A 16,100-nucleotide genomic window follows, 5' to 3' on the forward strand; every position below is an offset into this window, starting at 1 on the left:
GTTCAAGAATGGAGCCTTTTCACAGACTGTGATGACGTGCTTAAACAGTTATTAACATTAACAAATTGAAAATCTAAAATTATATTTGTTGTAATTTTCTTTCCACCACTATAGAAGTTTATGATGACTTCCAGCTCTGTGAACCAAGGGAAATGTGAAAAGGGTCCACTGGATAGACCCCTGAATTGTTTTGAAAAATGTATTATTAAACTGTTCAAAAGAGCCGATTCACTCCAATGATTCAGACTCCCATCACTATTATGTGAGTGCAGTTGCTTGTGTGTTATATACCCCTGCTCTGCTTGTTCATTAGGGTAGGCGGCTCCTGGCATCTCCGGCTCTGAAATGGCCCCTGGTGGTGAAACAGGTTCAATTCCATCGGCGCCCAGACTCACTGGAGAGGCCTTATTCTGAGGAGGAGACCTGTCTCTCCCTCTCTCCCTCTCAGCAGCAGTGCCTTCTGGGGTGTAGCGGGCGTTGGGGTCTGTTGGGGCCTGGGCTTGGGGGGCGCTGGGAGGACGGGTGAGATCCAGCACAGGCGAGTTGTGATACCCAAACACAGGCTGTAGAGATGATTGACCACCTATCTGGCCTTGCTGCGACTGTCGTGTGTAGTCTTTAGTGATCACCTCCTGTAAAGAGAAGACATCCATTTGGTGATGTGCAAGCAGGTGACAATTATGTGTCATAAGGGTAAATTTTTTGAAATTGAGATTTATACAATCTGAAAGCTGAATAAATAAGCTTTCCATTGATGTATGGTTTTGTAAGGATAGGACAATTATTTTAAAATCTGTAATCTGAGGGTGCAAAAAAATCTAAATACTGAGATAATCGCCTTTTAAGTTGTCCAAATGAAGGTTTTAGTAATGCATATTACTAACCACAAAATAAATTTTAATGTATTTACTGTAGGAAATTTACAAAATATCTTCATGAAACTTGATCTTTACTTAATATTCGAATGATTTTTGGCATAAAAGAAAAATTAATAGTTTTGACCAATACAATGTATTTTTGGCTATTGCTACAAATATACCCCAGAGACTTAATACTGGTTTTGTGATACAGGGTCACATATTTATATTCAAAACAGCAACACTATTTCTTTTGTGATACTGCATAAACTTTAAAACAGATGGTTATGACCAGGGTTTGAACTAAACTTTCCATAAAAGGGCAATACCTGCCAACTGGAATTTTTTTTTTGATTGTTTATTATGCAGGGATATTTTTGTAAATATTTCTGGCACTTACACTGATGTGCTGGGCGAGGGTGACCACTCTCTGAGAGCCTTTGACGGCAGACGGCGGCTGCTGGCCTGGAGAAAGTCTATCCTCAGACCCGTACAGCTGTTCAAGTGCCTTTTGGTGAGCTGCAGAGAGGACAGAGAAGCACACAGACAGGAAGAGAAGACATGAAAGTGTGTTTGAGTATGGTGTGGCAGAAGGCTCTGGATTACTCTGAGGGTAAGAGCAGAGACGGGTGTGTAAGCTCTGCGGTCACATATACTCTCTGGGATTACAGTACTGAATGACTTGCTCACACGTGTGTTCAATATCAAGCCAACATTATGCAGGCATCTGAGTGTACGGAGGGTAAGCACTGTGCCGATTAGCAGAAATGCTTTGGGGGAAAAAAACACAATACAACAGAAGCAAAATGCGTGTTTAAAATGAGCTGTGAAGATAGGAGAGGTGGATATGTCTGCTTTATTACCAGGTCAAAGATATTTTCCTTTTTCTGCAGCTGTACATTTGGATATTCCCACTGTTTTCACACGACCCATTCTTATCTTTACAACAGAATAACGTATATACGGAGTGACAGATGTGGTAACATCTGATTAAGGGCTACTGTATGATTACAATTCCACTTAATGATTATATTCATTCTTTTGGCAGTTGTGAGAAAGCCTCCAACATATAAATGGTTTAAGCTACACATTAAACAAAAAAATAATATAAACAATACCAATAATATTTACATTGATAAATCATGGATTCAATTTAAATGGATTGAAAAATCTTAATAGACTAAGCACATCCAAGAACAACATTCGTTAAATGTAGAGATGTGAGTCATAAGGAATTATTGATTCTGATCCCACATAATGGTTTTAGACACTTGGCAACTGTTTTAGTATTTAGCTGCCCTCATAAATGTGGTCATATAACTATATACTGTACACTACCTTTTAAATGTTTGGGCTCAGTAATAATTTTTCAATATTTTTCGAAAGTAGTCTCTTATGGTCACTGTCGCTGCATTTATTATCATGAAAAATACAGTAAAATTGTTACATTATGGAATATTATTACAATTTAAATATTTTTGGTAACATTTTAAAATTAGGTATAATTTCTTAAAGTTGTGTTAACTTAAACGACCCTTCTACAGCATTAATGTTATACATTTCTACATTTGCTAACAATTTTAAAATCAAAAGTTGTAGATCAACATGAACAAACAATGAACAATTATATTTTTAATAAATGAGAAAATTTAATAAATGCTATAAATACAGTGGGGATCGAAAGTTTGGGCACCCCTTGCAGAATCTGTGAAAATATGAGTAATTTTCAAAAAATAAGAGAGATCATACTAAATGCATGTTATTTTTTATTTAGTACTGTCCTGAGTAAGATATTGTACATAAAAGATATTAACATTTAGTCCACAAGACAAAAGAATTGCTAAAATTATTAAAATAACCCCACTCAAAAGTTTGGGAACCCTTGGTTCTTAGTACTGTGCACTGTTACCTGATGATCCTCGACTGTCTTTCTGTTTTGTGATGGTTGTGCATGAGTCCCTTGTTTGTTCTGAACAGTTAAACTGAGCAGCGTTCTTCAGAAAAATCTTTAAGGTCCTGCAGATTCTTCAGTTTTCCAGCATCTTTGCATATTTGAACCCTTTCCAGCAGTGACTTTATGATTTTGATATGCACGTTATCCCAAACTTTTGAGTGGGGTTATTTTAATAATTTCAGCAATTCTTTTGTCTTGTGGACTAAATGTTAATATCTTTTATGTACAATATCTTACTCAGGACAGTACTAAATAAAAAATAACATGCATTTAGTATGATCTCTCTTATTTTTTGAAAATTACTCATATTTTCACAGAACCTGCAAGGGGTGCCCAAACTTTCGATCCCCACTGTATATACTGTTCACAGTTAGTTCATGTAAACTAATGCATTAAACTAACTGAGAACATATTGTAAAATGTAATTTAATCCTGTAATGACAAAGCTTTTGTCTTCAGTGTCACATGATACTTCAGAAATCATTATAATATGCTGATTTGGTGCTCAGGAAACTATTATTATCACTGTTGAAAACAGTTGTGCTGATTAATATTTCAAGGAAACTGTCTTTTTAAAATTCTTCTTTGATGTTTAGACAGTTCAGAAGAACTGAATTTATTTGAAACAGAAAACTTTGGTAACATTATAAAGGACTTCTCACTTCTCAATCTCACTCACCACAAAAGAACAGTAGTGTACTAAAAGCAACACTGATTCCAGTATTTTAGCTTTAGATTCAATAATATGGCGGAAGAATCCAGATATTCAACAATTATTAAGAACCAAACACCTTGAAAATCATTCAGCTCTAGATCCATCTTGACCCTCTTTCTCTATAACTTGTATAATTTGTTTGCCTCATGCAGCTATTAAACTGTCAAAGTGTCAGAGTGCCCTCCCTCCCAAAAAGGAAATGAAACGGGAAGCAAAAAAAGAAGAGCTATGGAATGTTCCCCAAATTAAAAAAAAGAAGTAGAAGAATATAAAGGGGGAACACGAGGCAAGACGTTAAAAACATTATGAAACAATGAGCAACCTCATGACTCTGGGATGACTGAGCTCTTAAAGTTCACCTCAGGATCTCTCTTTGGTCTAGAGAAGCTTGTCTCCAGACACGTCATTCTGGACCATTAGGGCGTACAGTGAATTACCAGTTCACTATGATATACGCCTGTGGCCGTTACAGATCAGAAGCTCAAATCATTTAATGAGCTGCAATAAATTCATGTGTGGAAGTTTGGATTGAAAGGTGCAGAATCTCCCCTAAAAATTTGGATTTGGCAAATGATTAGATGGGTTTAAAGGGTTAGTTCACCCAAATATTAAAATTATGTCATTAATGACTCACCCTCATGTCGTTCCAAACCCGTGAGACCTCTTCGGAACACAGTTTCAGATATTTTAGATTTAGTCAGAGAGTTCTCAGCCCCTCCATTTAAACGGCGTGTACGGTACACTGTCCATGTCCAGAAAGGTAATAAAAACATCTTCAAAGTAGTCCATGTGACATCAGAGGGTCAATTAGAAATTTTTGAAGCATCAAAAATAAATTTTGGTCCAAAAATAGCAAAAACTACGACTTTATTCAGCATTGTCTTCTCTTCCGGGTCTGTTGTCAGCTGGTCACAACACTACAGTTTAGTGATATCTGGTTCGCGAATGAATCACTCGTTGTAACCGGATCTTCTTGAACCAGTTCACCAAATCGAACTGAATCGTTTGAAACTGTTCGCTTCTCCAAACTGATTCTTTTGATGATTCTTTCTGAACTGATTCTGTGCTAATGTTATGAGCGCAGGAAAACCGAAAGCTTGAATGAAGGGCAATAGTTGTCAATGACATCATTATGTCGAGCACAAAAGAACTGGTGAACCATTTTCAACCGGTTTATTGAATCAAATTGTCCAAAAGAACCGGTTCGCGGAAAAGAACTGTACTTCCCATTACTACTGGTGATCCGAAAACCGATGCAACCGGTTCTTGACTCATGAACGAGTCATTATCTGGCTTGGCTCGGTGTTCATTTCTCTCTTCACAGCAGTCAGTGTACTGTTTGAGTAAATTAATTACTTCACTAAACTGCAGTGTTGTGAACGCATTGACAACAGACCCAGAAGAGAAGACAATTCTGAAGACAGACATAGTTTTTGCTATTTTTGGACCAAAATGTATTTTCGATGCTTCAAAAACTGATCCTCTGATGTCACATGGACTACTTTGATGATGTTTTTATTACCTATCTGGACATACATTTTCAATGGAGGGACAGAAATCTCTCGGACTAAATCTAAAATATCTTAAACTGTGTTCTGAAGATAAATGGAGGTCTTACGGGTTTGGAACGACATGAGGGTGAGTCATTAATGACATAATTTTAATATTTGGGTGAACTAACCCTTTAAGGCCAAAGTATACTTCGGCCATCCGCGTACCGTCCACATTACGTCATTTTCATTTGTCATCAGGAGGGCTTGCGGACGGGGTATGCATACAACAGCTCAGGTGTGAAGTGCATGTTGAGACAGCGCTAGTCAAGTAGGTGGTACTACGCATGTTTCGTGAGCTTATCTGTCCACGCTCATCCACTGCTGTGCACGGGACAAAATGAAACAAATAAAGTGAAGTATACCCGGGCCTTTAGGTGATGCAGAAGGGGAGGAAAACCTTTGGTGCTCTTTAAGCAATGCTTCAGATGCCAAAAAAGCTAAAAAGCAATAGATAGAAGCATATTGGAAAGAAAAAAAAACCCGAAATAATATGGAAACTGGGTTGATTCTGATCAATGCCAACCACCACGAGCGTGCACTAGGCCACAGACGTAAGGGGGCGGGGAGGGGCAGGGACGCAGGAGGGGTAGGATGAAGGGTGGAGGGATGGGAAAGGTGTTGGTGGACTGGTAGAGAACAGGAAGGACGGGGAGGGTAGGGGAGGTGACGTTAACAGCCCACAGGTCCCAGAGCATCTTACCATCACAGGAGCTGTTGGTCGCGAGCGCACCAGTCTCTGGCATCGCCGCATCACAAGAAATTTGATGCATGATTATCGCGTTTATGAAGTTGGCCGCTGTCATGGTGGTCTTACCGAGTGCTCGAAGTTCGTGTTCCTGTATGGACATCACTTTGTTTTGAGTCTTTTCCCTACTTGACGCGCTGCTGATGCCATCCCCACCACGGGACGGGATGGAACTGCTGCTGCTGTTGCTTTCAGAAGCCATGAAGGGGTGCCCTCGACTTGTGGGCAGACCAAGGTGGGCACCAGATGCCTGGCTGTAAGTAGATGGGTATGAAACACTGGCACCGGGGCTGGCCAGCTTGGGGTCAGGCTTGGAAGAGGATGAAAGGTCCTGATGTTTGGGCATACCTCCACGCCCATGACTCTTGATCCCATCTCTGCTTAAGTCTTTAGCATTTGAGTCTGTACCAGATTGGTAACCCTCATTGGCTAGACCAGACCGAAGGTGCCCACTGAAGCCCTGGTAGCGAGCAGAGCCTGGTGGCCTGAAGAAAGGTAAACAAATTAGACTCAACTTTAACTTGTTTACCTCAATGGACTGCTCAGACAGCAGATTGAGCAGTGAAGACTCACCGTAGCACAGAGGGACTATTGTGCTCAGAACTAGGCAGGCTCTTTGAGTTGGTGTTGTGCAAAACACTGGGTCTCTGCTGCAGGCAGTCCTGGGGACGGGGGGAGTGCGGAGATGACTGGTGACTGTATGGATGAGATGGGGGACGAGAACTGCTGCTGCCACCAATCTGTTCAGGTGCTCCTGTTTGGACACAATGTTTAGACATTTAGCAACGCTGATCTGCATATTGCTGTTTGCTAAAGTAAACTGACACAGAACAATTCAATATTTATTAAATTATAACTACATCTGTAAATGAGTGTATTAAATCAATTCAAACTCAAATACTACTAAAAATGATAAAAGTACATACAGTGGGTATAGAAAAGAATCGCCCATCCTTTAAAATAATAAAATTCAGTTGCTTTGCAGCCTGAAATGAAGTTTTTGATTTATCCAGCTTTATTTACTCAGTGTAACTTATAACATCCAAGTATACAAATATACTTGGTTTGTTTGTTGCATGTTTTCTCTTGGTTAACTTCTCTCGGTTCATGTCAAATTAATTCTGATAAATAAGTCGCACCTGACTATAGTTAAAACTATGAAAAAAAGTGTGACTTATAGTTCGGAAAATACGGTAAAAGCAACATGTGAGAAAAAAATGAGTTGGAAAAAGGATCAGCCCCCTCCTAAAAAATAATTGCAAACCAAATCAGGTGCAGCTATTCACCTTCTCAATAGCACACAAAGCCATTTGAATTTCAACTGAAATCATCTTGACTAAAAAGTGTATGAACGTGACTAAACCTATTGCATGGCCTAGTCAGATCACAGACTTAAACCCCACTGTAAATCTGTGGAATGACTTTAAGACTAGACCACAAATGGTCACCATCAAATTTAACTGAACTTGAGCAGTTCTGCAAAGAAGAGCGGGCAAATATTGCAAAGTCTACATGTGCAAAGTTAGTAGAGACATATCCCAACAGACTGTAATTAAAGAAAAAGGTAGTTCAACAAAAAAACTGACACACACGGGATTGATCCTTTTTCCAACTTAGTAATACTGTTTTTTTTTTTTCTAACATGTTGGAATTATATCTTTCACTTGGCTGTTATATAAGTAAATACAGCTGGATAAAACAAAAACTGTCCCTGTCTTCATTTCAGGCTGCAAAGCAAGGAAAAGTGATTATTTAAAGGTGGGGGGTGATTCTTTTCTAAACCTACTTTAACTACTAGAATGACCAAAAAACAAAAAACAAATTTAAAATCAAACCTGAAAATATAAGTAAAAAAACATTTTAAAAAATTACTTTACATATAAGAGTGATATATGAAGGGTACTAAAATAACACAGCTGTAAAACAGTTAAAAGTTAATTAAAATAAGTTCAATTAAGCACATTTAATTCCATAAAAGGCAGTGAGGGCGCTCACCTGGTCTCCATATAGGGGCATGTTCCACGTTACCATGACCAAGGGACTTGTCTCTTTCTCGGTCCCGATCTTTCTCACGCTCTCTCTCTCGGTCACGTTCCCTGTCCCTCTCTCGCTCTCGGTCTCTCTCACGATCCCGCTCTCTTTCTCTCTCCCTCTCCCGTTCTCTTTCTCTCTCTGAGGATGTCGAACTGCCTTGGATCTTACTCATGTGAGAGGCTCCCACTGTTAAGAGATAGAGTTTTAAAGTGAAGTGAATGGCGCTTATACAAAAAATGAGTTTTAAATCATCAAGTTGTGTGTTTGAGTGAGTGTGTTGTGAGGTACTCTGTACCTGGTGAGATGGGAGAGGTGCTGTAGGCTCCGCTGTGGATGTACGTGATACGATCCATGGGAGATGCAGATGTTCCTGCAAATGGACAGTAAAAATTAATGTGCCTCTGTTGATCATAAGTATATAACATGTAATTTTTAATATGACTGCCCACATTTAGGTAACATTGCATATTTTTGTATTAAGCAACATGACAGCTTCCACCAAGTCATTTGGAATAATTCTCAAAAAAAAAAAAAAAAAATGCAATATACCATTGTTCACTAACTCTCACGCAACTGTCAATGAATAATGACTTAAACTTTGCTCTATTTCTTTAGAAGACTAAAACAATGTGAAGGATAAAAAGCCCCTTTAAGGAGCCCTCACCTCTGGGTGTGGGTGAGTAGGCTAAGTTAAGGGACTGCTCTCGAGGCGTTAGGCCTCTGAGCAGGTCAGGCCTCTGGGCAGCCATGGCAGCAGCAGTGGCTGGCCACTGGTGCATCTGCTGGGAGGTAATGTAGTCGTTGAAGAGCGTTTGTCTGTTCTCCAGTGCTGCTGTTTCAGGGAAACTTCTGATCAGGTAGGGTGGGTAGTGGTGAGGGTAGCCAGGGGCAGGGGCCAGGTGACGAGGCAAGTAATACGCTGTTGTGGAGACAAGAAACAAAGTCAAAGCAAGAAATGCATTACATAATTCATGATATAATACATTTATTTTCAAATGCATGCCCTCTTATAAGTCTGGGACTGGTTTGTTAAAGTCTATTTTGTTCACCAAAGCTGAATTTACTTATATTAATGTATTTACATTTACAATTATTTATAAATGTATTTAATTACTATTATTGAAAATCTGTAATATAAGTAAATACTATTACAATTTGTAATACAATTACAACTGTTTTCTTTCTGTCTATATTTTAAAATCTAATTTATTCCTGTGATGGCAAAGCTGAATTTTCAGTATCGATACTTCAGTCTTCAGTGTCACATGATCCTTCAGAAATCATTCTAGTATGCTGATTTGCTAGAGAAATGTTTTATCAATGTTGAAAACTGCTGTACTGCTAATTTATTAATACTTTTTTAAATAAAACATTTGAAAAGAACAGCATTTATTTGAAATATAAATTTTTCTAACATTTTTAATTAAACCTTATAAATTAAATGTAAAAATCTTTTTATAAAAAAGATTTAATAAATTCTTGATCGTCTGGAAATCACACGCTCCCTGATATTCCCCTGAAATTTGCACCCTAATATTGTGCTGCTAAACTCCAAATACCTGGGTCAATGGGGATTCCCCTGGGAAGAGTTGCAGGGTCAAATTGTAGAGGTATCTGGCGAAACATCTCAGCTCCCAGCCCCTGCAGGATCCTCTCGTAAGCCAAAGATGCAGTGTGCTCACCAACTGCCATTGGAGACTTAGTGGAGCTCATCTCTCGAGGGGTGGGAGTGGATTTTCTCTCCTGCTGCTGGGCCTTACTAGAGCCTAGGTCACACACAGTGGAACAATATTTAAATATCATACAGCTCACACCAGCTACTGAATTCCAGTGATTGGTAGAACATGATACCTTCATGTGTACGCTGTGAGGTTTCTCTCCCGGACAGTGGAGAGGCTCTGTGTGAGGGTGGAGGGTAGCCGGATCTTTTGTGATCTTCATAGCCCACTGGACTGTGGTGGGGTCTGCTGCTCTGCTCTCCAATGAGTGTCAATGGAGAGGTACGGGACAGAGAGCTGGGGGTGCTGACCACAGCGCTGGGTCGGGATTTGCTCCCTACCTCCTCATAGCGGGCCCTGTCGGACCCTCTGTGCTCGGGCCTAAGCTCTAGATTAGAGGACATTCCAGAGTAAGGCCGAGGAGAGCTGGCGATGATGGACCGCACATCATGGCGCTTAGATGAACCAACAGGCTCTTGTTTCATAGGGGTGCCCTACAGAAGACACATATTACACATTTAGTTAATATTAAGTTAATTTAAAGGTACAATTTGTAAGATATTTGCATATATCTTGACCCGTTGATTACTAACAATATATCTAATGTTTTCAACTACTTGTAAATCATGAGAAAATTCCCATTCTAAACAGTGACCCGGGGCAGTGCAGTCGCCTGTCAATGACGTTAGCTACCCTGTGTTACCGCCTTTACGATGTAGAAACCACATGACAACAGTGTTGTGGACAAATGTGGAAGTAGTGTCTAGCGTCCAACAAACCACTAGCTTGCTTCAAGCAGTTCCTTATTTACTTCTTCTTGCACGTTTAATGGTGGATTGTGTTACTTATTTATGGAACATAATTACTGTTTACCGTCTGCCGTTGGTTCTGTCAACAAGAACAGCTCCCGTAAACGTAAGTGTATGGGCCAACCAAATGACCCAAGAAGAGTTTGGGAAAAGAGAGAAAGAGCGAGGATCAATATCAGTGTTGCATTTTCTAGATGGAGAGAGCTTCGCGACAAACTTCAACTAGAAAGAGATGCCGATCTCGCTTGTGTTCTACTCGACAGGTGAGTTGTTTTGATTCTTATCTTTACAGAAAATGTATGCTATTATAACGATCAACAAGATAAGTATTATGGGGCATACACGCCAAACGTGGGGCATCGCATCTCTAGACCCGAGCGAGGGTGCGTCTGATCCATAGTCTGATCGCGTCTGTGCATTGACTTTGTATGTAATCTACTCGCGCAAATCGTTGAACTCGCATTTGCTATGTATGGCCAATTATTGTATTTGAATTTACCCAAGTGTATATATATTTGTTGAACAAGTAGTTATCGTTTTCATATCATCTGATTGTTGGCTGTCAGCGGTTGGGTAGAAGACAACAAATTCCATAATTCCACGCTCCTTTTTAGCACCATAAAAGCATACGATTGTTACTGTTTTGGTAGGCGCCCTCTAGCGGCGGGTCCTACAACCTGTACCTTTAACAGAAGGTTGTGTGTGTGTATTTATGTCTGATGTATACTGTACATGTAATAAACATTTTAAACTTATCAAGTCTTGTTACATTTGGATTTTATATATATATTTATGAATGTATTTAAAAACTACCTAAAATTTACAGTATGACAAATGTAAGGATTTTGATCCAGTAGAAATGGGGTTATAAAGAACCTTATAATTAGTGGTTCTTCTTAGAACCTGTGGGAAGAGTTTTTGGTTTTGCCAGGCACCTTTATTGTTAAGATTGTAGAGGTACAAAAAAGCACCCTAGTACTCATAATTTTGTTAATTTTCAGCAGTTTCAGGCAAAACTTCTTTTAAATCCTAAATATGAAATAAACTATATATGAAAAGTGCACTACTTCCAGGATTTTACTGTATTTAAATTTATTTGCCAGATGGATCCTACCACACCAAGTTAAGAAACATGAATCAAAGCCAGTCACCTGGGTGATTGAGCCCTCCTTGGGCTTGCCTATCACAACCCCCTCAGGAGGGATCAGGTGGATGGAGCGTCCTCCCTCTTTGACGGTGTTCACCATACTCTCGTGAGAGCGTGATTTAAGAGTGTCAGTGGGATGACCAGGGCCACGGGGTGATGGGGAACCCTCTCTTTTCATCTGTTTAACCTCCCGGCGCTGACAGTCATCCCGTGGGATTCCTGGGAGAGGAAGTAGAGAAGTAAGACAAAGGAAATGAGAGTAAGAACTCGTATGAGCTAAATGTGATCAGTTGAGGCTGAGTTTCTGAGATAATGTTGACCTTGGGATATGGATCCACGGATGTGGTGCAGATGAGGACTATCGCGTTCGTGAGGCATTGCTCGACCAATCAAGCCTGCCAAAGAGAGAGAAACGGCAGGTGAAGGAACATTAACTGGAAAAAGGACAAAGAGTGAAACTCCATTGTAAATGACTGATAAAGAAGGGTGACTTTTGCTCACCTTCAGCTGCAGATATTGAGTCTCTGATGGGTGGAACACGAGGAATGCCAACTTCCATCATGTCATAGGTCCTCTTCAGCCCAGCCATGTCCCCACGAGCCTCCTCCTTAGAATTTGGACCCCCTGTGTGTTCAAAAACAAACAAGAGTAAGAGACAATTTCTACCTTTATTAGGTTCTGAGCATTTGCATGTTTGTGAACACTTACGGTCAAAGGAAAGGATGTGTCCACTGACGCCCTCGTAGACTAAGGTCCCCTTAGAAGGAGTGTCTTCTCTGCTTCTCTCTCTGCTGGGGCTGTCCTCAGTGATCAGACGGGTTATTGTGCCCTTATACAAGACATCTGCAGGAGTGCCCTGAAAGAAACGATAGGAAAGGCTTAAAACAGAATCATATTGTACAATGTACATCAAGGAGGGTAAGACTTCCTGGGGTCTGACCCTTATGTTGTGAAAAAGTGGACTCAAAGCATCAAGCACTTTGTGTCACTGGTATTTCATAATTATATTTTGAGGTTACAGTAATGAAGAATATGATTATACTGAATTTGTGCTACAAAAAAGGAAGAAAACTGTTCAAATTGTTGCAAGAAATCACAGCAGGACAAATTAATTTTAAAAGTTTGATCTTCAACTGGACAATGTTTTAGGTTCAGATATACTAGTTAAATCACCATGTGTCATACACAGCTGCATATGACCATATCTCTACCTGTATCAGGTGAACTCTCACCAACAACGACTGCTTATCTCTCAATAAATCTGCCAATAATGTCACACAGCTAAACACTGAGCTTATTAAACACAGAAATGCCCTCGGTCTGATTAATCGCTCGCCCTAACCCATTCTGAATTGCCTGAGCGTGTAATGTGTGTCACAGTAGGACAGTTGGCACACTGCATATGTATGAGTGATGGGTATCGGTATAAAAGTAGAGAATAAAATTGGACACTGTGTACCTGTTGCTATGGCAACTGATTACCAGTTATGTCATAATATGATGTGATATGGCTGACACAAACTGCTGTTGGATTCACTTGTTGAAGGGGCTTTTATATGAGCTGACTGGCTCACTGTAATTCATGGATTCCAAGAATGAGAACATGAACGGGAAAATGCACTGACAGTTGTAACCAAAAATATGTTCAAGTTCACTGGAAATTTCCTTTGTACACAACAGATGGCAAGATTGTGAATGCTTTGTGTTCCATACGCATGAGAGTCAATGCACCAGCTCAATGCTAGTCAGAGAAAACAAGCTGCATAATAGAAGTTAACCACACCTGAGTGATAGAACCTCCTCGATATGATACGGAAGGTTCTTGGTGCACACGCATGCCAGGGATGCCCTTCGTGATGCTGCCGCCCTGAACAGCTGGCATGGGGCCTGTGGGATAGAGTTCATGTTTTCAATTGATTCAACGATGTGAGCCTGTATTTCTCTTTGAACTAAAACTGAATTGAGATGAGGGATAATGATTTTTCCCAAACTCACCCCGTGACGTAGCGCAGTCCTGTGAGGAGAGATTCTCAGCCTGAGAGGTGGTGGGCCCGCGTGGAGACAACTGCTCCTGTTTAACCACCGGAAACCCTCCTAAGGACACAGAAAGAGATGTTGGAAATGGAAAATGGACAGCTGAAGTGTGATTTCACAATCACGACACAAACTCACCCATTTTCCTCTGGTCTATCCAGGAGAGAGCCAGAGATCCTGGGGCTGGGATTTTTCCATGGTCAGAGCCATGAGATGGGTTGTGCAATTGCACTGGAGTACCCTGCAATACAAAACAACATGTTCACCAGTGTTATTATGCAGGTTCACATTATTACACCATTAAACCACTCCGAATGTATTTTACACAATATTAATATGTCCCAGTTATACGACTTCCAAAGAACATTGTTACTGTGAGAGATTAAATGGTGCTCTTACCTGCGTGATGGAACCACCAGGTTTGGCAGAGGAGATGAGAGGAGGGGGTTCTGGGATTTGGAGAGGCCGCACTGCAGCCATTCTCTCCTGTGGAGCCAATGCTGAAAGAGGGAGATTAAAAAATATATAGTATTATTTATACTACTGGAGAAACTTTGAAATTATCACCAATATTTTTAAAGCAATATTTTATGCTGGCCAAGTCTGCATTTATTTGATACTGTTTAATACAGTAAAAACAGTAAAAGTGTGAAATAGAGTTTAAATTAACTGTTAGTTTTCTAATTTAATATTCACTATATACACACACACAAATAAAGTATTTTATAATAATAAATAATAGAGATGCAATGATAACAATTTTTCCAGAACGAGTACGATACTGATACTTTTTTGTACTTGCCCTGTACATGTTTATACTAATACCAGTATTTTCATAAAATTTGTATTTTTTGTTATATATTGGGTACAAAAAAAAAATTTTTTTATTGCTCTATGGCATTGGTTCTCAATTCCAGTTCTCTCGTACCACCGCTCTGCATATTTTGCATGTCTGTCTCATTTAACACCCCTGATTCAGACGACCAGCTCGTTAGAAGAGAGCTCCATGAATGAACTGTGTTCAGATTGTTATGGTCCCTACACAGCGTTTATTGCTCCCTACTTCCTGAGCACAAGAAATCCGTTGAAGTTTACTTCACTTCGGAACATTATTTGCGCTACATAACTGTCTGAAACACCTTCACACACAGACGAAACTTACTACAGAAGTGAGAAGTGTGATATAATAGACCTCTGTAAATAAATACAATTTAAATTTGTGTCTCTCACACTTTAATGCTCTTTGAATGGAACATATACACTCCGTTTGAACTGGAATCATGGCGGGATATCCAGTGATGTCCACTTCACAGGTCACTTACGGTCAAATAGAACAAATGTCTGAAGTGATAAGAGAGACATACAAAATGTGCAGAGCGGTGGTACGCGAGGACTGGAATTGAGAACCACTGCTCTATGGTATTTCATCTGTAATTTAATAGCAAGCTAGAGGGACACAGGGAACCACTCATTATACATAAATCACGTAATAGTTACGAACATATTCTGAAATATAACTTTTTTTTTCTTCTGAAAAGTCAGGTATGCTTGATCTTTAAAATAAATATTGTTTACAGTAAATGCCCTTAAATTTATAGTTTGTTTTATATTTACATTTTAGTTTTAATCCAATTGATGCACATGTGTATGAATAGCAATCAAGATCTTGCAACTGGAGTGCGCTTTCTTGCTCTACTTACCATTAGGTAACTTTAGTAACTTGAGCATTCTTTTACCTCATTGCTTTTGACATATCCAGCTGAAATACAAACTTTCTAGTGATGTCTATGAGAAAAAGATACTTGCTCGACAAGCTCCGTACATTCAATCCAATCTGCTTTGCTTATCAGCTATACAGGAATTTTGAATGATATTGAATGTTTAACATTATATTAATTACACGCATATAATTCATAGACATCCTTACTATCTAATAGCTCCATTTTGCTCTCTGTTGTCCTTGTTTTTTTGTCTGGACTTTTTACACACACTGTCTGGTATCGGCTTTTGGGATCGGAGCATTTTTATGATTACACGTACAGGAGAGCAGTATCGGTACCAGTGCATGCCTAATAAATAATATTATAATATTTTTTGACTTAATTAACAGGGCTATAGTGTCTTACAAGGATTATAGTGTAGCAGCTGTTCATGGCTGAATTTGGCCATGTCTCTGGGCGAGAGCTGGTATGGTGACATCACTGGTCGGCCTAGACCTAAAGCCCGAACATCATCAGCCCCAGGAATCTTTTTACCATCCGCAAGAGGAGAGAATGATCGAGATTTATCTGCACACACGGACAAAACCATACAGAGATGACTGTCAAACAGGTTACTGGATAGCATTCTGTGACACTCTTCTTTGCCGAAGGTGAAACTGTCAAAGCTCAAATCATCATAACCCCAGCATCAAAAGCAGCGATCTCCAGGGTGAAGACACAAAGATAGCAGTTATTCAGACTCTTCCTCACACACATTATCAGATCATCAGCCTCATCAGCACTCTGTAAGCTGGAATCTGAGAGCGTAGCGGC

General features: G+C 39.7%; 1 protein-coding gene across 2 annotated transcripts in view; it reads right to left on the reverse strand.

The window, feature by feature from the left end:
• The window catches only part of LOC128018474 (nuclear receptor corepressor 2), a 100,319-nt gene that overhangs the window by 4,302 nt on the left and 79,917 nt on the right, over positions 1-16,100 (reverse strand). For both annotated transcript variants that reach the window (XM_052603978.1, XM_052603977.1), the window contains 18 exons: positions 15,693-15,854; positions 13,966-14,066; positions 13,705-13,807; positions 13,528-13,626; positions 13,316-13,419; positions 12,241-12,388; positions 12,034-12,156; positions 11,853-11,927; positions 11,537-11,751; positions 9,710-10,070; positions 9,418-9,624; positions 8,523-8,777; positions 8,154-8,228; positions 7,820-8,044; positions 6,398-6,578; positions 5,894-6,309; positions 1,258-1,376; positions 292-632 (listed from right to left, as the gene is read on the reverse strand). In XM_052603978.1, coding sequence (XP_052459938.1) covers positions 292-632; positions 1,258-1,376; positions 5,894-6,309; positions 6,398-6,578; positions 7,820-8,044; positions 8,154-8,228; positions 8,523-8,777; positions 9,418-9,624; positions 9,710-10,070; positions 11,537-11,751; positions 11,853-11,927; positions 12,034-12,156; positions 12,241-12,388; positions 13,316-13,419; positions 13,528-13,626; positions 13,705-13,807; positions 13,966-14,066; positions 15,693-15,854 — 3,310 coding nt within the window. The remainder of the gene's footprint in view (positions 1-291; positions 633-1,257; positions 1,377-5,893; positions 6,310-6,397; positions 6,579-7,819; positions 8,045-8,153; positions 8,229-8,522; positions 8,778-9,417; positions 9,625-9,709; positions 10,071-11,536; positions 11,752-11,852; positions 11,928-12,033; positions 12,157-12,240; positions 12,389-13,315; positions 13,420-13,527; positions 13,627-13,704; positions 13,808-13,965; positions 14,067-15,692; positions 15,855-16,100) is intronic.

This window comes from Carassius gibelio, chromosome A8, assembly GCF_023724105.1.
Source record: "Carassius gibelio isolate Cgi1373 ecotype wild population from Czech Republic chromosome A8, carGib1.2-hapl.c, whole genome shotgun sequence".
NCBI classification, from domain to species: Eukaryota; Metazoa; Chordata; class Actinopteri; order Cypriniformes; family Cyprinidae; genus Carassius; species Carassius gibelio.